Raw genomic sequence first — 23,910 nt, 5'->3', positions numbered from 1 at the left:
CTCTGGAGTGGTACTATGCCATTGGTATTCTAATAAATGGGGATAATTGGGAGGTTAAGCAGTGCTAGTTATTTTTTCTCCTTTGTTTTATATCCCTTTTAATGTTCAATGCAAAATTGAAGGCGTGAAGTCTGTGGCAATAAAACCTTTTTAGAGCTACAACTTATTTCCCACTTCAAGCAGTCTGACAGAACAATAAACACAGTTCTTCTGAGGAAAAGGTGAAGCAATCTACCTTGAAAATTCTTTGCACTCTAGTTTTTATTGTAAAATTTGAAAGCAGCCTTTCATTCTTCTAAGTCTTCCTGTCCCCCAAACATGTTTTTTTTTGTGGCTGTTTTATTTATTGCTCTTTCAATTTCTGTGGCATCATTTCTGTTGACTGCAATGAATATTTATTAAGTACAAGGCCCTAGTCAACTGCACTTTCTCTTGTTATTGAATTGTAGAAACTATTGCATCTTATCAAGAAGCCCATGACTTATAATGAATAATTTTTCTATTGATAGCAGACTCCTATGTGCCTGTTCCATAGCTACCATGCTATATATTATTTTTTCTGTCACTTGTTACATAAGCCCTCAAATACTGAGTGAATGCTGATATAGAAATGCAGTTTTGTTTTTAAATTCCACCACTGGCATGCTCACTCATGTGGACACACACACATGCATATTCCTATTGGAGAAGATATAACAGGGACACAAAAATAATCTGCTGCTGAGTAGTCTAGTATAGGGTCAAGTGGGACTCCAAGTGTCTGTTCTCCAAAATATCCTGAGAATGGTTTGGAAATTGCAGATGTAACAGTAATATTAGAAAAAAGCTTACCGTTCAGTCTCTTTTAGGAATTTTGATTCTGTAGGTCACATATTAGTTGTGTTTTCAAACGTGTCCCTGCAGTTCTGAGCACCAGCCAAAAATTTGTGCGTTTTTATCTTTTTGATGTAAACCAAGATTATATATTTGTATCTTACTTGCACCTGTGGTGTTACTGAAAACAGAAACTCTGGGTGTTTTCTTCTAAATTGAGGACTTAACAATACCAGATTTTCTCAACTGTGTTTTTATGTGCTATATTAAAAGTTTAGTAGAGTGGGATTTCCTCTGTGTTGTATTTTTACCATATTGCATCAAAATCCTAATATCATCAGAAAAAATGTTTATCTAGCAAATAGGAGAATAGGAAGGTGGACAAGGCAATAAGAGTCTATGTTCAGGAAACTATTACTGTGCTTTGAGCAGTAAGTTGTAGTCAGGAGGCTTTTGAATTTACCAGAAGCCATTTTCTTATCTTTAATAACACGACAAGTTTTTCTGTCACTGCATCTTTGGTCTTACTAGCATGTACTGCAGCTGCTCAATTTGCAAGAAACTTAACAGTTGATTCAGGTTATAATGTTTGCTTAAATTAATTTATGGCATTAGTAAACCTGATTCTTTATTTGTCATGGTCGGGCAATCGGTACATAGTCATACACTCTCTGTACCATGGAATCGTTATAGGACTGTCTGTGTTGAGATTTGTGGGTTTTCAAAGAAAAACGTCATGTTTGTCTGTAGAAGAAAAAGGTGGGGAAGAGGAGATTGATTAATCAAAGTACATCAGAGAAAGGAAGAGGAGACCTCCTTTAGCAGGTTCTTGTTGGGGACACTGAGCCTTCTGCTGCTTCCCCTTCAGCCAGCAGTGACCCCTTGGCAGCTTGTGATGCAATCTGAGGATTTTTGGGAGAAACATTATCTAAAATTCAAAAAAGCAACCCGTCCTGATCTCAGCAAGAGCATTGTGTGAGAAATGAGGATACTTGTCTAAATTACAGTCTGAAGCTATCTTGGCACATTTTGGGTAGAACATGTACTCCTGCCTGCAGTTTATGAACTTGTCTGATTTATGTATTGGCATAAATCACTTAAATTTTGAACACAGTTTTATGAATTTACAGCAGGATTCACTTACATTTTACTTATTGATGTGAATGTTAACTGAGCTGTTTATCTAGATTGTTATATATATATCAATCAATTTTATGTTTCTCAGGTTGCATCTATTTACATAATATTTATTAAGTCAGACATGGTTGTTGTGGCAAATATTCCAGTTTCCTTTTCTCTGCCTTGGAATATTGTAACAAAACTTGTGAATATAAGAATAGCAAAGGAAAGATTAGTGAGAGTCTTGGTTTGTTTTTGTTTTGTTTTTTCTTTCTTTTCTTCAAAGTTTTCACCAAAAGTCAGTCATATCCCAGAGGAAGAATAAACTATGTAAAGGAGAAGGGAATATAATTTCAGTGATAGAAGTTGTTCAGATTCACTGGAAATTCATGTGACCGCTTTTAAAATTGATGCAAGGTGAGACGCTGGCATTGTAAACTGGTGTATGTAAACACTGTTTGGAAACACAGTCAAGCTTAGCAAATGTGAAAACCACATTGAGCAGTAGTTCAGGGCTTGCATAGGGAACATAAGACTAAAATGAGTGTAGGAACTTTGAAACAGTATTGCATTTAATAATATTCTGTGTAACCTCTTATCTCACATTTCAGTATATCTGATCCTAATATTCTGCGGTAACTAAAGGTTGGGCTGGAGAGTATTGCTGCAGTCAGGAAGTTGCAATTTGTGAAAGTCATAAGCCAATTTTCAAAGAAATAACAAGTCTGACTTTTGTAACTGAATACTTCGTTGTTACGTGCTGAAACCACCTTTTACCCTCAAAATAAACTACAGGAATTGGATTAAATTAGGCAATGCTTAGCATGTCATTTAGTTGTAAAAACATGATTAAACTAAGTTGGCAAATTGGTTTCATTTTTTAATTTGTCTAGATGACATTGGATGGTCTGGTTCACTTTTCTGCTCATCTCCGCAAGGCCACTATTCCCTTACGCTGCCAGTTACACTCTTATTGTGAATGCCATAGCTACTAGCAGGGATGAGTGCATCGCACAGTGGTTTATCCCGAATGGAAATGCAGGCTCAATCTTGTGAGCTACATTCAGTCCCCAAGCAGCCAGGTTGCCTTATCCTGTGGCTGCTGTGATTTAAATGTGGGAAAGCAGTGACTGTATCAAAAGGTTGTTATCGCCTGTGTCTTCTGTGGCATCTCTGTGTGATGGGAGCTGCTGAGTTTGACATTTCGGGTTCCTTAGGACCCTTGGAGGTGAATGATCCCACTGGGATCTGGGACTGTCACAGTTCAACTGATTTTGCTTGGTTGGTTGTTGCCAGCTTTTACTGGGCACTGACAGGTCCTTTTTGCGGTAGCATCATATGGGTTATCTAACAGTCACTAAAAATCTGGATTCCTCTGCCCTGACTTTGGAGCTTTCTACAGAACCTAGAATCATTGCTGTTCCTTTGCACCCCTTCCTGAGAATCCCTTACTATTTTCAGATCTGCTTTCCCCTCAATGCTTGGAACTTTTTTGGTGAAGTCATGGTAGAACTGCCTGTATTACAGTTGAAGACAGATCTACAGCAATAGGAACACGCAGCAAATGTATCTCTAAGAGAATTCACATAATTTCGAATGTTTGTAAAACCAATATAAATCAAATACTGTTTTGTAAGAGTTCCTCTGAATGCAACTGTTGCAAAGCTATAAAGGTGGCAATGTCCACAAGGGTGGAATACAAAATTAGTATATTATATGAATTTTAAAATGCCAGCTGTGTAAAAAATAATTCTGATTACAGTCAGTTAACCCTAAGGGGAATGTTGTCTGAATGAAGATCAGAAGGATTAGTCTCATGTTTTCTACTACTGCATTCTTTTGCCCTTCCCTTCCTTGTATCTATAATAGTGTAATGACTTCATCACAGAGTGGATGTAGGATTTTGATGGCCAAAATAAAGTCACCTGCCAGTAATCCTGAACATGGCTGTTGAATGGATTGACCCTGATTTCAGCTTTGTTCTTGGCTGGCAGGTGCCTGGAGGCCTTTCAGTCTGTTTTAGAAGACCTTGTTTTAAAAACAGTAGTATTTGTCGCTTTATTAGGAATGCAGATTTTGCATGTGTTTGTGATTTACAAGGCCTTGCTTATGTGTAACAGGCTATAAACTCTCCTTGGAAATGCATAGTAGTCTGGAGTAGATAATTACGCTTTGAGAAAAGACCCTCTGTTTCCAGTGAAAACATTGTAAAGTTATTTCAAAAATGCTCTGACCTCAGACGTTTCATATAACTTACACAAAATGCTTTCACATTTGTGCAGCAGCTCGCGACTTGATCTCTGCCATCTCATAAACGAAAGCACAGAAGTCTCCTTGGGAAAAAAGCAGGATGTCTATGCTGTGGCCTACAAAGCTAGTGTTATTTTATTCACTCTGTTCTTTGTGTCTATACCATTAAACAGAAGAAACCTTGCCCTTCTTTAAACAAATCTGTCTCCTAATCACACCCCACCCCCACAAACCCAATTTTCCCTCAGATTTTTCTTCCTCCCTTCCTCCACTCAGTGTACACACACTAATAAATTCTGCAGTAAAAACCTTGGGAGAATTTCTCAGCGCAAATGGAAAGAAGATGTCAAAGGCTGAGGATAGGAATGTTGTTCTTAAACTTGCAAAAACAATAGAGAACAATGGGGGAAGAGCCAGAGATGGGCAAACAAGCCATGAAAGAATTGCATTAATTTTCATTTGATGAAACCCCACTGGTTCTCTTCACTAGCATCCCAAAGATCTATTTTTGTTTGCTATTGGTTTTTTTTTGTTTTTCAAGACTCTTGGTGGAAAGCAAAAACATTGCAAATACAAGTGCAGAGACTTGTGAGAATGTTCACACCAGAGATGCTCTTGTGGCCTTTTGAAAAATTGTTTTAAACTTCGGTACAATAAAGTTTTCAGATATTGATGAAGACTTGTATGAAAAATGTGTGTGCTAGAAGGATGACTTCATAGAAACAATGGTGTGTGACACTCAGGGAGAGCAAACACCAATCAGTCATAATTGCTGGCTGTGCCCAACTGAGAGCATATTAAAAAAAACCCTGGATTTCTGAATATGATGTAGACAGGTAATTTTCAGAAAACCCTGCACAGAAAAAAGGAGAACAAAACCGAACTGAGATGTCATTCTGTTCTACCAGGGAGACGGTCTGGTAGAGATGCAGGGTGAACCTCTCGTGTGAGCACACTCTACCTTGTTTCTGTTCCAGTGAGCTGGCTTAGCTCAGGGAGCTGGTGCTGTCTCTGCTGTCTTAGTTCATATCAGCTGGCAGAGCTGTGAGCCAAAAGCCTTCAGAATCAGGGCTACCTTCAGGCGTAAGAATGGCATTGAGCATCTGGACGAAGGCAGTTACAGTTCTCACAATCACCACCTGATCCAAAAGGCAACGGCTGTCTGTAGTCTTGACCATGTCATGTTATCTATAATTTCATGCCTAGGACCCAAGAAATAGGATTCTGACTGTCGCAGATAAGGGTCATGTTATTTGCAGTTTGCAGCCAGTAAGGTATTCAGAGCCAGTAATGGTTTGATTATTCAAGGAGATAGAACGCATGAGCACAGCCCTTCACTTGTGCTCAGTATTCGCTGTAAAAAGGCAGTAACTGCCAACATTGAGTGATTTTAGTTCTTCCTATTCCACTGTTACTGTCTTACTGATGGTACGAGTTTGTGAATTCTAAAGTGCAATGGCATGTATGCATGTTTTAAAATAGGCCTGCTGAAAATGTGCTCTACCGTAATGTTACATCCGAGTAAATGTCTGCGGAGTCTGTAGCTAACAGTAGATAATGCTCTGTGTAGTTACTAGTGTATATGTATGAATTGGAAAGGGACAGTAAGGGATAAAGCATAAGAAAACATAGATGGAGAAAACTTAAAAGTGCAGCAAGGTTTTACCCATTCATTAAGTCACTTGGTTTAATTTGGTTTTAAAGAGGACAAGTTCTTGCAGGGCAGAATAAAGTGGAGAGGGGTCATAATTAATTGAGCAGATGGTTTCCACTCAGCTTGCAGCGAGCAGTCCTTTCTAAAGGAAACATCGGGATGTCAGGTAGCAGACTTGTTTCTGTGTCCTCTGCAGCAGATGAAAGAGATGGCAACCTATGGAAGGAGAGGCATATGCCTTAACTCCTTGAAAGATTTAGCAGCAGATGCTCTTCTCTGGCATGCATCAGAAGCCCTTGAAAACAAGCAGAAAGTTGGCTACCGTAGGGATTATCAAAGACCTGCATATGGTTGATCAAATCTTTAATACACAGCAGACTGACCTGCAATTTCCATTTATGTGAAACACATGAATTTTTGCTAGTGTAAATCCTGAAAAGGTTCAAATGTGCTCAGCTCAACCAGGTTGCACTTGGTTATTTCTAATTACATTGCTGGTGGCAATGTTTTCTTGTGCTATACATGGGTGTATACACGACCGTGCTAGCTTGGATGGCTCTTCTGTTTCCAGCTGCTTTCATATGTAACTCAGGTCCTTCTTTGTAATGAAACACCTGCGTATCTTTCAGAAAGCTGGAGGTAGAGTCTGCACTGTGTAAGCAGGCAGTTCTTTGCAGACTGCTAGCATTACTATTCACAAGACACTAGCCTGAAAACTGATGTTTTAGAAACCTACTGGTAGCTCTCTGGAAGGTGCTCAATAAAAGTGGAATAGGAAAGGACCTCACTGTTTTGTGATTCTGTCACCTTACTGCTTGTCTGGTGGTAAGTAACAATAAATATGACTTCTGCAAAATCATGTTATACAAAGAGCTCATTTTGCCTAAAACAGTGTGCTTGAGACTAAACATCCACTTCAGCATTGCCAAAGATAGGAATGAAAACACTACTTTTAGATTCCCTACTCCATTTTTCTTTGGCAGTCTAAGCCAAGGAGGGTGCCAAAATACATGGCAGATTTATATGCCTCTGAATTTATTAGCTGCACTTGCAAAGAAGTTTTACAGTCTTAGAAAACATTTATTATCTGATAGGAGATAAACTAGCATCCCGAACTGAAATCCATAGAAATTTGACATTTCAGGCATAGTTTTGCTTCTTAGTGGTCTGATTCAAGAACATGGGGTGAGCAAACTATTCAAGAAATAACCACACAGTTCCTATTATTAACACAGTGAAGAAGCAGTCTCTGGAATAACCCTCACTTTTGGAGTGAAAAAATCATAGTGAAATACATTGTTGGGAAAAAATCACGGGTCGATGCAGACTTGTTTCTTGCCTTTTCCCAGGAATTCACCAGTATCAGTAATTCATCTTTGCTTCTGTTTCTTTCAGGGCCCTCCTGGTCCAAAAGGCGAGAAGGTGAGTTGATGTACGGGTGACACTTACAAGGTGAATGGAAAGCCCTCCCGGCATGAACTAAAGAGACCGTTTGTATTGACGCAGTGTAATGTCAGATTGTGTAAGAGAGCTGGGTAGCACACAGATGCTGTGTTAAACCTATCATCTCATCTTTCCACTTTGCAGGGAGATCAAGGTGATCAGGGCCCTCGGGTAAGCATCTTAAAAAAAATGTTACACTTCCCCTCCGCTGAGTAGGCAATTAGTCTTTAGTGCAAAACTAAATTAAATACACCGTCTGAGCTAATTATGCTTATTAGCTGCATTTACCCTGCATGTTGAAGTAAGTGTCTGCAGGACAGTAGTACTGAACATGATCAGATAGTGTCGTAGAAGATTTAAGTAACAATAGTAGGTAATGCATTAAAATATACAATTTCCATTACGAGTGGAAGCAGGTTTCACAGTGATGTTGCTCTGCTGTATAAAAGCTGGCTTTCCTAACCAAACCTTTCAGTTTCCCCAGCAATGTTTTCACGCCTTGCATGGGCTCCCACAGTGCAAAGGTTTTGTGGGTTTCTAATAAATGCGCTTCTAGATTTCACGTAAAATGTATCCAGTATTTAGTGAATTATAGGCAAATATCATGTATGCATGTATTATCTCTTTTTCCTGATGTGTATGTATTTAATATTTTTAATAATAACAACATTATCACCTTATAAATACATCCAGACAGTTAGACAGATCATTATTTAGTTGTGAAAATATAAAGGCTATTTTTAATTTTTAAACATCATGTTTATTTTAACAAAGAAATAGAGGAATACAGAGGTGAAAGTTCAGATAGATTGTCTGTGCCAGTTCATTCTTCTTTACATCTGTGCTTCATTAGAAAACATTTTGTTACATTGTTCTGTCAATATAGTGACTCTCTTCAGTTACACATTTATAAATTTTTCCATAACAACATGTTCCATGGATTTTTTTCAGTCAGCTATGTTAAATATTTTGAATTTGCAATTTTGTTTTATTCTACTATTTTATTTAATTCAATTTTATTTTGCTTTTTGAGGCAGTAAGATTATCTATAGTCACAACATGCTTTTATAGCTGAATTTGGTGTTGATGCTAAGTGTTGTATTACTTACAGGGTTCAGTTAGATGTCCTGTTATTCTTGGTGATATGAGTACACATTGTAAAGACAGAGACCTATTAGTGACCAGCTTTAAACCTTATTTCAGTTGAAAATCAAAAAAGAATGGCAAAACTATTTACAGAAATAAAAAGGAAGTAGAGAGTAACTGTGAAGAAAATGTTTTATCTAGGCTGAAGGTTCTGAAGAATGTAAAAATTTCCTTTTAAGCAAATTATCTCTCAGAAGCCACGCTGAGCTGTGTGTTTTGGCTGGTTCTGTGCTAAGGGACCTGTTGGGGAACATGAGGAAGGAGGGGACAGAGGAGGAGAGCAGTGCCTGAGGCTTAGGAGAGGATGCTCCATTCAGAAGGCATGAATCAGGGGTCTGTGTGTAGGTGCTACACTAGGTGACCTTAGATTCAGAACAACTAGTGTTTGGTTCAGAATAGGAGAGCAAATTTGAGGGAGACATCAGAGCAAGAAACAGAGAGTTTTGCATCCCACTTTGCGAAGACACACTCCCTGTGTTGGAAGGCAGTAGAGTCCTCTATGACATGCAAATCATGGCTATGGCTAATTTGTGGTGTTAGTAAATCAAATGCAGCTAAAAACCAGAAAATACCCAACCTAAGGAATTGACATTTAAGACATCGCAAAGTTATATCTGCAGCAGCAGTTGGTAGTTGAGACTGAATTCTATACCTGAATATAGAAAAGCAATTGAATGAGGTCGGCAGTAGAGAAGAAGAGGTGGTAAATAGCACCTCGTGGGCTGGCTGAACCTTCATTGATTATGTAGTCAATGCATTTTGTGGTAACATACCTTTTTTAAAAAATATACAGGTGTAACTTGTTGGTTTTCAATTTATCTTTTTTGAAGTGTGTTTGAATGTGTTCTGTGGCAGCTTCTTCTTTTTAGCCCTGTGTATTTCACAAGTCATAAGTACCATGATGCCCGTGACCGTTTTATGTTTCATGGTGCAGCAGTTATGTCTTCTGATCGCTGTCTTCAGGGTGAATCTGCTCAACTTGCTGAGCCAGAGGATTTACAATATATTTAATGAAAATTATATGTGTAAGCCAGTCATGCACCAAATGAAACTAAACCCATTTAAACCTGGTTGGTTACCTTTGCACATCATTTTTCATCACTGCCTAAGTAAAATAAATGCTTTTGAAGATGCCACCATACCATATTATTTTAGAGAAATATTGTACCTGCAAGTGACCATTGGATCACATCAACATTTTGTTTTGATGAGTTTGCAGACTGACTGGATATAATATCTAAAAGTGATGGACATTTTAAAGCTAATTGTCTTTTACAGACAAGGACACTGACGTATCTTTGATTTTATATTTTCACATATTGGTTTGAAACTAGCATTTATCTTAGCAAAGGTTTTTATATTTCCAAGTTATTTTTATGACTGAAATTTCAAAATGACCCTTATTCTTTATTAAAGCTTCTTCCTTTCCTCCAGGTATTTTCATTAGTGGAAGAAATCAAATTAAAATATCTTGAACTGCACAGTCTTGATGAGACCTTAAACTTTTAAAATGCTGTTGAAATGAAAAGAAAAATATTTGTGAAACGATATATTGCTGCTTTTTGTCCCCACTCAAGTTTTCACCTTGGGCCTTGAGATTTTTGAGAGACTCTTCTTTCTGAAATAATTTAAAAACTGTAAAAACAGTAATCAGTTATCTCAGAACTTCTTATTCACAGTCACTGGACATGTTGAGTATAACCTGAACTTCAAAGAAGTTCAGTATTTCTTGAAAATATTTTCAACAAATGAATACATTAGTAGGAAACTGACCCTGCAAATACCTCCCAGAGGTCAGGCACTTGTATTTTTAGAATAATGATTTCTTTTTGTCTTTTTTAAAAGAATGTGAGGGATTTTCTTAAGTATTCTGAAGTACTCTCTTATCAGCCACCTCCATCATACAGAGATGGCATAAGGGCTCTAGTTCATAATGCCATGTGGCTTAATCTATTTATGCCCATACTGCCTGTAGAAAATGTGAGCCAAAATAACTTTCCAGTAGTGTGTGGGTGATGTCAAAATTCGTGCCCTGAGTGCGAGTTTGAGCAGCAGATTAATACAGCTTTTGGTCACATGAGATCACAGATAAGGTAGTGGTGGATGCGTTCAAAAGTCCTTATCTTATTTGAAGATATGCTTTTTTGATGCTTTTGAATATTATTATATCAGATTTCTAGTTGTTACTGTAAAATTCTGGTAGACTAAAATTTAGGTTAAATGCAGAACTAGCTTTCTGCAACACCAGTGTAAGAAACAGAACTGTTAGTAGATCTCTTGGATGTGTTTCTTTTTGTAGAGGACATGGCTTCATGACACGTCCACAGAGATTTGCATTACTGTACTGAGCCATGACAAAATTAAAAATGATGGGTTTTAGCCTGTGGACTATTAGAATAAATGCCGTTGTCAGTCTGCTGCTCAGTTCCAGTTGCTCAGCTATACTCCAGTTTAAAAAATGCCTTTGAAGGTTTCATAATGGTAGGATTGCAAAGGATATGTTGTTCAAGTAGAGGTTGTACCCTCATTAATGGAAATAGATCTTCAGAGGTGAATGTCTGGGAATGGAACAGCTAGTACTGAATGACTTAGTCTGTTCTTATCCATCTATAAATGACATAACAGATACTTTCTGTCCTTTAGTTCAGAGACATGAGAGATTCCTTGCTTATCTGGCCTAGAAATCATCAGCTAGCAGCTGCCTGTAAATTGGTTTTGGTCCAGGGACAATAAGAAACCACCTAGAAGCCGTACTTACATATTTCCATAAAATTATTTTCCCCTTTTGGTATGTTTAAATACATTTTCCTAGCAGCTGGGCCTGCACAGAACTGATAACATCTCTAAAATATCTCCAGCAGAAGAGATGAAGTGTTAAACTGTATTGACTTGAAGACCTAAAGATTACTAGTATACTGTTAAAACAGGTTTGGGTAGTGATATAATGTTATTTTCTATTTAATGCTTTCCCCTTCCTTGTTTACTTTTAATACATTTGCTACTTGTTTGCTGCCCACTAGAGAGATCATTGTTTTAAGACAGAAAATTTTGCAGGTTCTATCTTCTGTGCTGGCAAACTATTTAAAAATTACCTAATATTGACAGAAATGGTCCTGGAAGCAGCCTGTTTACTGAAATAACTAAATATAAATATGTGTGTATATATATAGATATAAGCTATCTTTTTAAACCGAAGTATTGCTTCATTTGTTACATTATAGACACAGCTTTTAGAAGCTGTCCCATATTAAAGGGAAATTAAAGATATCCATGTGTTTTATTATGACCTGATTTCTATGTGCATGTATTATGATTAATTAATACATTTCCAAGGAATGTATAATAAATATTTGGGGCTTTTTCCTGCTCCTACTGACAAGGAATGGAGAACCTATATTCATGTCCTGAGAATCAGTGCCTCATTCATAAATCAGAAAATACTAGTTAACATGTGACGATTAAGCCATGATAGTTAACTTTTCACCCCCTTTAAAAGCCATTTTATTTTTTATTGTTTCATTTGAAGATTGGCACATTTTTTTTTTTCAGAAATGAACAGGTTTGTTTCACAAAACAGATAATGCCATATAAATTAATCTAATTTCTTGCCTTCACCAAAAGTAAGACTCTATTTTTTCGAGGGATTGCTAACTGTAGCAAATGTAGGTAAATCAGTGATGTAATAGGAAGGCTTTTTTCCAAACAGTGCTTGCTGTTAATTTTTATCCTCATTCAACATCTTGTCAAAACAAAAATATAGAGCATTATAGTCAGAATATTAAGTTAAATAAATACTTAATTTTACATAATTTAAACATATTCTGTGAATTTCCTCCAGGACTGTCCTAGATTAGTTTATCTTAATTTCTGCTATAAATACTGCTCATGAGTTTTATTTCCCTTAATAGAAGGACTGTGTAGCTTTCATTAGCACAAATTAACGTTGTCCCCAGCTTTTCCTTTTCTTTTTAAATACACTTTGGTTTCATTGATATGAATATACTGTCAAAAGCTGTGGCAGAGGTGGTGATATAGTGATGATATTCCCTTAAGTGATATTCTTATGTGTGTATAAAAACATATTTTCTGTTTTACTATGTGTTACTTGAAACATATTACACAGTACTGCTTTAAATTTATGCTTTACCATTATGGTTACTCACATAGTTGTTTCCTCTGTTACTAGTTGACCTGTGTAAAGCAAATTATGATTCAAGTTATAAACTGTATCTAACCACAGTTTCAAACTATACTCTTAGTGTGCCACAAGAAGATGACTAAAAAACCATTAAAGATTCCTACTGTTAAAAGAACTTTCATGGAAGCATCATCATTGAGAAAACTTCCAGGCATTTGGTTTAATGCCAGTTTATCTGTAAGCAAGTTAATTTAACTTCTGAGACTTTGTTTCCTTATCTGGCAGAAGGCAACAGGAGTATCTACCTACTCAATTTCCGGGAGTAATTATCTGTTCTACTTCACTAGTATTAGGCTGCTCTGACTCCCCTGTTTTCCACTAAGCTGAAACTAGGGTAACAAATTGGAGCAATGCAACTTGGAGCTCTGTAACTAGAAGAGGTTAGGAAAGAACTCGGATGGTACTGGCTGCCAACTTTGAAGCACTGGGACAGTCAGACTTGAGCTGTGCCCCCTGTCAGAGTTCACACGAGTGTCCTTTTGGCTGTGGATGAATCAACAGGGCCAAGCTATGCCTTTGATGTTCAGCTCCTGAAGTTCCCCTGGGGAATGCAGAACAGCTGTGACACTTTAGAGAGGGTGCCACATACCTGCTCCCAAGACGAGGATGTTGTCATTCCTGTCTTAAGGGCTCGGCAGTGCGTGTCTTCACTCACCACCCGTTGGTTTGCATCTTTCCCCTTTTTAGTATTGCCAGAGGAATGGGGAGGAAGGAAGTCTCTGTACATCCTGTTCCTTTTCCACAGCCCTGTCCTCTGACTGGGAAGGCATCATGTAGTTGTTTTATCTCAGTCTGCAGCTGTCCCACAGAAGTACTGCAGTACTGGATGCTTGAGCTAGACCAATTTGATCAAAACCAACTCTTTAAAAATACTTCATACAGTCCTAATAAGTATCATAGAAGTGGCTTGAACCACTTACCTGCTTCGCATAACTGCAGTGGGTATAAAATTTGAAGAGAAACATAAGTCATGACAGAAGATTTTTGCTGTGACAATCAACTTGGTTTTGGGGAGGACCAGCCCATCTTGAAGGTAACTGGATGCCTGCCCCAAGTTTCAGTGAGAGTAATAGGTTTGCCTTCAGGAAGGGTATTTTATGTAGGTCAGATGGTGATCACACATTAGAATTCATAACTAAGTTGTGTGGAAAAGATATTTGCCTCACTGAAAATTCATCTAACACTCGGACCAAAATAGACAAGTGCTGGCATTTTCCAGTTCTGTTCATTTTGAGTGCAGTATCAGGCAGAGTTCACTGTGAAAATACAGAGGTCATTATAGCAAATAACACTTGCATAATGATCTGTTTGTGCAAGTTCTTAAACATTACATTTTTATTATTTTAATACAGAGGCTGAATCATTATGTAATGCATTAAAATTAAAACTATTTGCCGAATGACTGCCTAAGTGAAAAGAAATTTCTGGATCATTGTCTTGTTGTGGCGCACTGTTTTAGTTAGCAGACTTACTGATGGAGAAAGCAGCAGTTATGATAAAAGAGATTATAAAAAAAAGCTCGTGCTGCGAGTCCGTGGCACCGTACAGGGTGATACTGAACACTATATTCCCCAGGGCAGGTACAATAATTAGCTGCAGGACTGGCACTCAGTCTGAGGGATTAATTAGAACTGGAGGTGGTGCTGGGGGGAGGTAAAGCAGCCACAGAGTGTCAGGACCACTCTGGCCTGAAGCCTGTGTGATTCGATGTGAAATAGCAGCAGCTGGCTGTAACCTTAGGAAGTGCAAGTGAACAGCAGGTGGTAATTCCTGTCTCATTTACCACGTCTTCACAGGAACATGTAAGCTTGTGCAGCCTGGGTTTATTGGCAGGTCAGAAGGAAAATCCTAAGGAGGGCTGTGACATTCACTGTACTAAGCAAATGCAATAGTCAAAATGGAGTGTACACAGCATGGTGTAAAACAAAGAAATGCTGGTGCTTAGTGATATTATACATGCCATACAACAAGGTTATGATGACATTATAATATTGACCTTGTGTAGACCAATGTACAAAGCTGAATGTTCTGAGAAAAATCTAGAACTGTTAGTGGGAATTACATCTCTGAAGGTTGCGATGGTTGTAACAGGAGAACTATTTCATCTAAGTAAAAAAAAAGAAAACGAACAGGGAATGATGTGATGTTCTGGCATCCTTTGGTTTTCTCAGTAGCCATTGTATGAGGACAAGTAGGCTTTATCTACCTTTCCAGGTAGGTAAGCAGGACACTGCTGTGTGGTCATATGCCTGTTAGCTTCCACCAAGCATCATGTTTTGCTTGGCATTTGGGCAAAAACTGCAGTGAGACATGCAACAAATGTGCTAATTTAGAAATTATAACCAGCTAGCATTTCAGGGTGAGCTTGAGTTGCTGTCAGCAGAGAAATTTAGTGGGCCAGTGGTCGCTGTTGATCACTGTAGTGTTTTGTATTCTGTGAGGGCCTCCCAGGGTGTAGAACAAGAGCTCTTCCTATGTGCAGCTCAAGAATCAAACCAAATAAAGAGAAAATTGAGTAACTTTGAATCCATCATTGAGAACAGCTTTAGATAGAGAAAAAATAAAACAGATCTAGGGGATATTTGAGGCTATATTTATAGCAGAGTGACAGGAAAGGGAGAGAACTCATTTTGTGGGAAGGATAGCTCTTTTTATGCCTTTTTAGAAGCTTATTGTGTGCCAACATTATCTTTCATGGATGCCAGAAGATGCAATGCCTTCTAAAGCCTCCCACACATGCAAAAAATATGCACCCATTATAGTTTCTTTGCTGGGGTCCATTTAACATTCCTGTGTTTCTGGTCCTCTCCAAAGACACGTGTTACATACAGGGACATGATCCAGGTCCAAGCTGGCATTGCATTTCTCTGACCATCAGGTCTGAGATTTTGCCTGCTTTGGGCAATAGAAAGAAGCTTTGTCGTACTTGGGAACAAGCTGAAAGAAGTTTCTAAGCTGCTGATGGACAAACGGGATCTCCCTCTTTTCTTATGTATTGTTTATATAGGTGGAAAACTACAGTACTGATTGCTACTCCTGAACTGGTCTTTGTGGTGTTTGGGAAACATTGAGAATGCTGGGGCTGGGCTGTGACTTGCTCTGTGTAAATGTTTTTGTGTGGAGCTACACAAAACTTTCAAAATCCTTGAATTTCTCAAAAAAAAAAAAATAATAATGCCAAACCAATATATTTTCCAATTAAACTTCTTTCTTTATTAATTCTCAGGTCTCCTTCATTTTCAAGATAGAACAAATCAAACGTAGTATGAGTTTTGAGTTTCCACTTTTAAAAAATATTAAATTGCAAATATGCTACATTTAAAGGTAACTGAAAATAACCATGTTATAATCAAAAAGGCTGACAAAAATGAAGTTGTTTGTTAAAAGATTTTTCTGTTTATTCCTTCTTTTTAATACATGAAATTTAAAACTTATTGCTCGCTACTCAGATTTTATTTCTTTTGTAGATTATTTTTTGTTTGTACTCATTTCCATTACATGGGTATTGTAGTTTTATCTGAATAAGAATGGACTATGTGCACAGCAGGGCTAATGAGTCACAGATGTAAAGATTCTGGCATGTTACCATCTAATAACTTCTTTAACTTATATTCCATAATAAGATAAATGCAAATTTAATACATCTGTTTTCTAAATGATGGATCATTCTAGTCTTAGCAGTGTATCAAGAGCGAGTTTCTTCAAATGTTTGGAGTTTTAGCCTTTTTTGGGGTTGTTTTCTTTTTATTTATTTCTGAAGAGATGATTTCAGGTTGCCGAGCAATGCAGTTAGCCACACTACAGTCCATCATAACCAAGTGGGAAGGCTGGTAAAACTGCCACTGGTTTTATGAGATCCACTCACAGGGATCTTTCTTGTCTCATGCGTGTACATCAGGAATAAAATGGCTGAATGCAACTCAAAGGTGCTAGTGAAGGACATGCATCCATCAGAAGGTTACTCTGCCTTTTTCTCTAAAGACCAGCGTTGTCTCTGTGATCCGGAGGATCTGGATGTGCATGCATGTAGAGAGTTTAGAGCTACCAGACTATATTTTATTCTATGCTCCTTGGCCTGATGTCTCTTGACCATTGATCAAGCCTCAGATAGTGTGCTATGCTAAAGGCAAGGAGGGGCTTGACTATGTCTTCAGGAGTTCATTACTCAACTGTATAATGCTTCAGCTTTATCAGAAGGTCTAATTTGCACCCTACAAGGCAGCACAAGAAAGGTGTTGAACTGAGAGCAAAATTTTCCATTTATATTATCACAGCAGGCCATGATTACCACACTTTTCTTTTTTTATACCAGTACAGTACAAGTTCTGCAAATGTTGATAGAGTAGGATACGAGAAACCATATGCAGCATACAGCACTTGAAGGGAAAAATTTTGCCCTGGATATGAAAATGCTGCTATGTGTCTCTTGAAAATGCTGACCTCGACCATTCTGTACTACCCAAGATCTAGCAGTAGATTGTTGTTCAGTGTTTATAGTTGTGTATGTACTACCAGTTTATGTGCTGAATGTCATATGTTAAACAGAACATGAAGGACAGAATGTTAACTAACCAAAATGCTTCAAAATCCTCCGTCCTGTCAAGTTCTGCAGCAATCCTGAGTCAAAGCTTTCTACATACCTCTCTTGAAGTGCTTTAGCATATTTAAATTGAAAATGGCTCAGTCATCCGCTGGCTGATAGTCTAACAACTGTCAAATGATCATAACAATTTATTGTAATTTTAAGGAAAGTTGACTCTGTGGGACTGCTCCTTCTAAAGTCTCTTAATATTCTCATTGTAAATTAACAACCTGCATCTGCTGTGTAGTGCAACCCTAACTCTGTTTCCCATATGACAGACAGGCTGTTTCTTGTCAGTAGGTGATGTGGGGTACACTAAACATAGTGTTTGTTCTGTTTGTCTGTTAGCAAATTGTCTCTGTGCTGTTTGTGTCTGTGCTGTTTTGGTACCATGTTATGCTATGTCCCTAGGGCCTGCCAGGCTTCCCCACAGTCGCTGCTCTGCACAGTAATCAGATCCTCACCGTCAAGGTTTGTGGCTGACACGTACCTGTTCAGTCAGGTCTCTCTGTATCAGCATAAAAGTGCACATGAAAAATTGTTTTTACTAGGGGATGCCAGTGGATCATTATAGCAGACCTAAGCCAACCCTCACTGCCTTTGCATTGGTGCAAGTTCTCCCGATGCAGAACGTGAGATCAAATCTATAACCGTACAGTGGTACCTCCAGCAGCACCCACATTCCATATGCTCTTGGTCAGTATTTCATTTTTAGATGAGATTTTTCTGTAGTTCTGCTTCCCTGAGGCATACAGGAGTGTGGAAAATGGTCAAAGAGCTCTATATTGGTCACACGTAGAGTCAGCTATTTGTGTTAGATATCAGAGGTTTAATCTGTACATGGAGAATTTTTTCAAAGCGCATTTGCAAATTAAGCAGGAAGGATTGAAGCAATCTGGTCAAGCTGGAACTCCAGTCCTTATTAAAATGACAACATTCTTCATGGCACAATATGCTGGTTAGAAAATCTGACTGAAAGTTGAACTGGTGCTTTGTCTCTAGAAGCTTTGTTGAAAGAACAGTGTATACAAATACTGATTTTTTGGAGCCTGGGTAATGAAAAAATGGAAATTACAAGTAAAGAATTCTCACAGGAAATCTGGGGAGAAACAAGTTACACAATTAACTCATTGGATATGGTTGATTCATAAAGTGGTATGTCCTGTACATATAAAGGTCAATTTCTGCGAAAAGAAATGCACAGTTTCTGTCAGGCAGAAGCACCGGTTTATATTATTTAAGCTATTACAAATCTAATGAATATGTCTTTATTTCTTTCTCGGGCCTTCTGATGTCTATTCTTCAATTCTCTCATCTCTGATCTTCAACTTTTGACCTCACCTGCCTGATCAGATGGTGTTTCCTAAAATCAATCATGGGTTTCTCTCTGCTGATCAGCAGCTCATTAAACGCCGCCTCATTAAGGTAGTGCTTCATCTCACTGGAGTCTGGTTCTTCTTTATATTCGATTTACTCTTTGCTGTACCTTTTTGTCAGATGCCTTCTTATAGCAGGTTGTTCATTTGAAAATATTTTGTAATGAATGAACTGTTAATGATCTCACCAATTAAAAGGCTATGGGTAGCTTTGCTAAATGATCCGTGTTTAAGGTGCAGTCAGCTTTTTTCAGGGGTGTGCTGCAAATTACATAACTTGAGCACCATTTTTTATGTCTTTTATTTTGGCTTTTCCAAATTAATAGGTATAAATCATTAAAGTAGTTATCTAATTGTAACTATAAAACAGCTCCCCAAAATACATGAAAAGCTATGTAAAACTTTGTGGAAAAGCAGCTGTTTTCCATGCTAACTTTTAAAATCTATCCATGAATCATTGATGGGCTTTGAAAATCACTGTACAAATGTATATTCTTGCATATGACTTTTCTTTTTAACTTCAGCTTTGTTATGATTATGCCAATCATGAAGCAAAGAGCTGCTTATTGCTTATGGTTACTTGCTCTGGAAAACTGGAGGAATGAAATATGCAAGGCTACCCCAGATTTTGGCTGACGTCCTGTGGTAGGACAAATAGTTTAGAATCTAAGCCTTCTGCTCTGTGGCTGATTGTACTGGTCAGTTACAACCCCCTGGTCTACAAACCAAAGTCCAGTCTCTGCCATAAGCAGTGAATAAGCCACTGTCCAGCTCACGGCTACTTCTTCCAGCCCATCCTGCACTCTCTCTGGGTAAATCAATGTCTTTTTGCATGGTTGATGCCTCTAAAGCAAATTTCTGATGAGTTTTTTTGTTGATTTAGGGGGACCAAGGACAAGCTGGACCCCCTGGGCCTCCAGGGCCACCAGGACCCAGAGGTCCCCCAGGAGACACTGGCAAAGATGGTCCTCGTGGGATGCCTGGCATACCGGTGAGTTAACCTGTTGCTGTCATGGTGTCTAAACTCCTCTCAAGTATGTGCCAGCTCAGTTTCAAAGATGTTTCTGTGGTAAGGTTGGCAAGTGAGATATATGGGAGTTGAACCACCAGCAGATTTCATGGTGTACCCAAAGTCCCAAACACACAGCAAGCTCCTGGCAGGGCCAAGAGTAACACCTGGGTTCCTTGCTTCCCACCCCTGCCAGTTTCCCTGCGCATTCGAAGGTTTCTCAGTTGCTCATTGATGTTTAATAGCTGCATGAGGAGGGTCTGCCCCTCTCCACAAGTAGCAAATGTTTCTACTCAGACTTCATGATAAAGCTGAATTTGAGCATGGATGAGCTTCACTTCTTGCTTCCTAATGACTTAATCTCAAAAATAATGGAATTAAAGTCATAAACGGCTCTATGGTACTCAAAGTATGATGAAGTTTGGATTTAGATTCTGCCATCTTCACACGAGTAGAACAGTATCAATTTCTTTGGCTCATCCCTGGTATTTCATTAGAACAACCAGCAGAATCCAGTATATTGCTTATTGTTTGTTTTAGGCACAGGATCAGACCCACCGCCTTTGACAATTCATGACCTGATGATAAAAAAACTTTTTAAACAGATGGATAAACATGGAATTTTTTTTTTTTTCCAGCAAAATATGAATATGCTTTTTGTTTTCTGTATTGTATCCTACTTAACTTTCACTCTTTTGAAAGAAGCTAGGACAAAAGGAAATGGCCTCAAGTTGCACCAGGAGAGGTTTAGATTGGATATTAGGAAAAAATTCTTCATGGAAAGAGTTGTCAGGCATTGGAACAGGCTGCCCAGGGCAGTGGTGGAGTCACCATCCCTGGAGACGTTTAAAGGACATGTTACTGAGATCCTTAGGGACATGGTTTAGTGCCAGTGTTAGGTTAATGGCTGGACTCGATAATCTGGAGGGTATTTTCCAACTAAAATGGTTCTATGTTTCTAAATACCTCTCTTTTTGTCATGAATGCCACTGTTATCAGTGTGGAAACCAAACTATAGAGAGTAATGAGACATGACAACTGAAATGCCACATGTACAGATGCACATCACTGCCCACACCCATCATAAGTAAAGATTGTGGCTGAGAGGACACACAGGGAACTAGTAAAGTGAGGACCAGCACTAGAAACAGAAACTGTTTTTATGAAGAAAAAGCATAATAGCTCGTTATGTGGGATCAAGACAGGAAGGCATAAAATTTCCCTGCAGGATGTTTTTAGGTAAAACCAAGAAAGAAAATATGTATACTCCTATTCTGGCCCTATTTAGGTTGCCTCATCTGAAATTATATTAACTGTAAAAATATAATATTACATGATGATAATGGTAAGGCTCCGCTAAAATTTCCTGTGAAAAGCCAGCAAGGCTTTGCAATTAGTGCCTGTGGTACTCTGGTGTTTTTTGACAGTGGTGCTGTTTTTTGTAGTTATTGTTTGTTTTGGGGGCTTTTTTTGGTTTTGTTTGTTTGGGGTTTTTGCTTTGTTGTTGTTTGTTTTTTGTGGGGTTTTTTTGTTTGGGTTTTTTGGAGTTGCTAGTTGGTTTTTGTTTGTTTGTTTTCAGTGGATTTTTGCTGTTATTGTTGTGGTCTTTTGTGTTTTTTATTTAAATGTTGCTTCCATCACAATATTTTACTTTGACCACCTACTCATTTCTTGCTAATCCTGGAGCACATGAGGCTTTGAGCCTCATCTGGACCTCCCTTGTGTTCTATTAGTGTGGTAAAATTGACTGTGGTCAGCAGAATTGCTTCTGGTTTGATATAGTGAGGTTAAGAGTGAAACCACAACCCATTTCTGACTGCAGTGATACCATTTTTATAAAATTCACATACAAGTGGCTAGGAGAGTCAGCTGGTGTTGCTGATCACAACATGATTGCGTGTTGCTTGGGGTTTTGTGCTTCTTAGCAATGGGAACATTAGTGTTTCTCATAAGAGGAAAGTAATGCATTTTATGCAATGAGGTCATTCCATTTTATAATAGTTCTGTAGTGATTTTGCCTTTAGATGGCAAGAGAGATTTTTCTTTTTATAGTTTTTTAAGCTATGGCTATCTTAAGCCCTATAGCATTATGGAAATGAGTTCATAATACTTCTTTAGAATCAGATTCAAACAAGCACTCAGATAGAAACCATCCAGACTGCTGACTGTTGTTACCATCCTGCTTCTTGCCGCTGTCCTGTACCCTCAGGTTAATGTTGCTGATCCTCAAAAGCCTTGTTCCTCTTTGGCTATGTTATGTACAGTCAAGCAGAAGAGCTGTAAAGGGAAAACTTAGCTGAGATGTTGTGACAGCTTTGTATTTTTAAAAGACTTGTACAGTCCTTTGAGCTAAAGAGCTGAACAACAAAAAATTAGCATCACTATGTTGTGAGTAGGGACATTGCAGCATCACATAGCTGTAGGAGGAAGTCCCTACAGTGGTCAACCACTATTAGAAGGCTGTCATGTCCACTTTGCAGTCTTAGGCAAAGCAGGAGTTCTCCTCCAGCCTGTCCTTCTCAAGCAAGGAGCTTTGCAAATCACCAAAGCTATAAGATGATATTTTGGCCCTTGCTTTCCCCCATGCCCATACACTTGCTGTGTATCCTGAGAAAGTCAGGCAGTCAAGGCAGCACGGCACAGGCAGCTGAGGGAGTAGAAATGTTCAGGAAATTCTGTGGAGCCTTTTGTCGGCAGAGAGTATACCAAGAAATAAAGGGTTGTGTAGCCTTCTGCTAAGCCTTTCTTTGGAGGTAAACAGAAGAACCTACAGAATGGTATCTAGAATAGGTGCCTTCCCTTTGCATCACACAGGCACCAGCATAAAGAGTTTGAAACTTCAACATTTTCGAAAAGGAGTGAGTTGAAAAGTCCAACATGCTTGGGTAATTTGCTGTCAGAAACGTGCTTGTGTAGTTTCTCTCTCCTGGGTATCTCCATGTGTTTGCTTCTGAATGCAATGCGCACATACCCAGAGCAGCAGTTCTGATTCTTTTTGGTTGCCAAGAACAACAACATGAGAACAATTCTCATTAGATTTTTGGTATCACAAAGCTGCTAAAAAAGATCCTACAGCTGTGCTGATACAACAGAACATGGACTGTCCTATGCTTTGTTGGATTTACAAGGGGGTGATCCATAAACCAGATCACCAAAATGGAAGAAACTCTGGTTTTGGATGGGTATTTTGAGCCCCTATTGTATGATGGATATATTTTACTGTCTCTACAGACAGTTGTATGTGTTCATATGGGAAGAAAGGGGAGAAGATAGATTCTGACTTTATGTAGAGCTGTTCCCAGAAGAAATACATTGGAAAAATATGAATTACTGTTTTGAAAGCCAGTCCAGGTATTTAAGAGCTGAGTAATTATTGCATGACTTCAAAATACCTTTATTTGTGGTTTTATGGAACGTGGTATTTTGCACCAGCAGGTTATGCCTGCTGGCTGAGGTGATGATACAGAGCAGTCATTTTGGAATATGTAAACAATGGGGTTCAGCACATATGTGAAAATAACCCTTCTCTGTGTCCTTTAGCACCACTGACTGGAATGGAATGTGATATTTGGAAACAAGGGACAGAGTCAGGACACTGATACTTAGCTGTTGCCTTGAGAACTGTACCATTACATGATGGTGAAGTAGTACTTTACCTCTTTGAATGTCTGAGATTTGGCCTACTCATTTAAAAAGCAAAAAGTAATATATTTATTGTGCAGTAAGCTGCCATACCTGTTTAAGAATGGGATTTTTAAGATACTTTATTATTAGGTAGAAAACTGTATTGAAGATGTTACTGAAATTTTTTATTCTTCTTCTTTTTTAATTTATTTTAAGGGTGAGCCAGGAAAACCAGGAGAACAAGGACTGATAGTAAGTACTCTTCTCTTCCAGTTTACTGAGACACTGTCATAGATACATGAAATACACACCTTTAAAAATGTGAAATTCCAAAAAGCTTTATGGCTCTGTATTTCCCAACCTTCCTTTGTCACAGACTGTTTGAAGCCTCATTTGTGGAGAAAACATGAGAAAGACAACATCCTCTTTTTACATACTGTCACTTGTTGTATGAGGCTAACTTTGCTAAGCTTGCAGAAATAGACGGAACTATAATAGCTAAAGGGACGGCAAAGCAAAGAGCAACCAAGCCAGGTGTTCCCAGTTCCTGGCCCCCACTTATCACCGTCTCTGATGCTGAACTGTTTCCACCTTGAGACCACTGAGCAGCACAAGAACTTGTTTTAAGGGCCGAAATTTCAGCTGTCTCTGTGGCAATAGCTCTGGCCTTTTGCCCGATGCAACAGTGAAGACACA

At 38.4% G+C, this 23,910-nt stretch overlaps 1 protein-coding gene across 1 annotated transcript in view; it reads left to right on the top strand.

Annotated features, from left to right (window-relative positions):
• The window catches only part of COL25A1 (collagen type XXV alpha 1 chain), a gene marked incomplete at its 3' end in the record, with an annotated part of 302,483 nt that overhangs the window by 199,114 nt on the left and 79,459 nt on the right, over nucleotides 1-23,910 (top strand). The window contains exons 8-12 of the mRNA XM_080344309.1: nucleotides 7,232-7,258; nucleotides 7,424-7,450; nucleotides 18,559-18,630; nucleotides 19,465-19,572; nucleotides 23,431-23,466. Of these exons, the coding sequence (XP_080200435.1) occupies nucleotides 7,232-7,258; nucleotides 7,424-7,450; nucleotides 18,559-18,630; nucleotides 19,465-19,572; nucleotides 23,431-23,466 (270 nt within the window). The remainder of the gene's footprint in view (nucleotides 1-7,231; nucleotides 7,259-7,423; nucleotides 7,451-18,558; nucleotides 18,631-19,464; nucleotides 19,573-23,430; nucleotides 23,467-23,910) is intronic.

This window comes from Nesoenas mayeri (assembly GCF_963082525.1).
Source record: "Nesoenas mayeri genome assembly, chromosome: 4".
Lineage (NCBI taxonomy): Eukaryota > Metazoa > Chordata > Aves > Columbiformes > Columbidae > Nesoenas > Nesoenas mayeri.
This window is presented reverse-complemented; position numbering and strand designations above follow the sequence as displayed.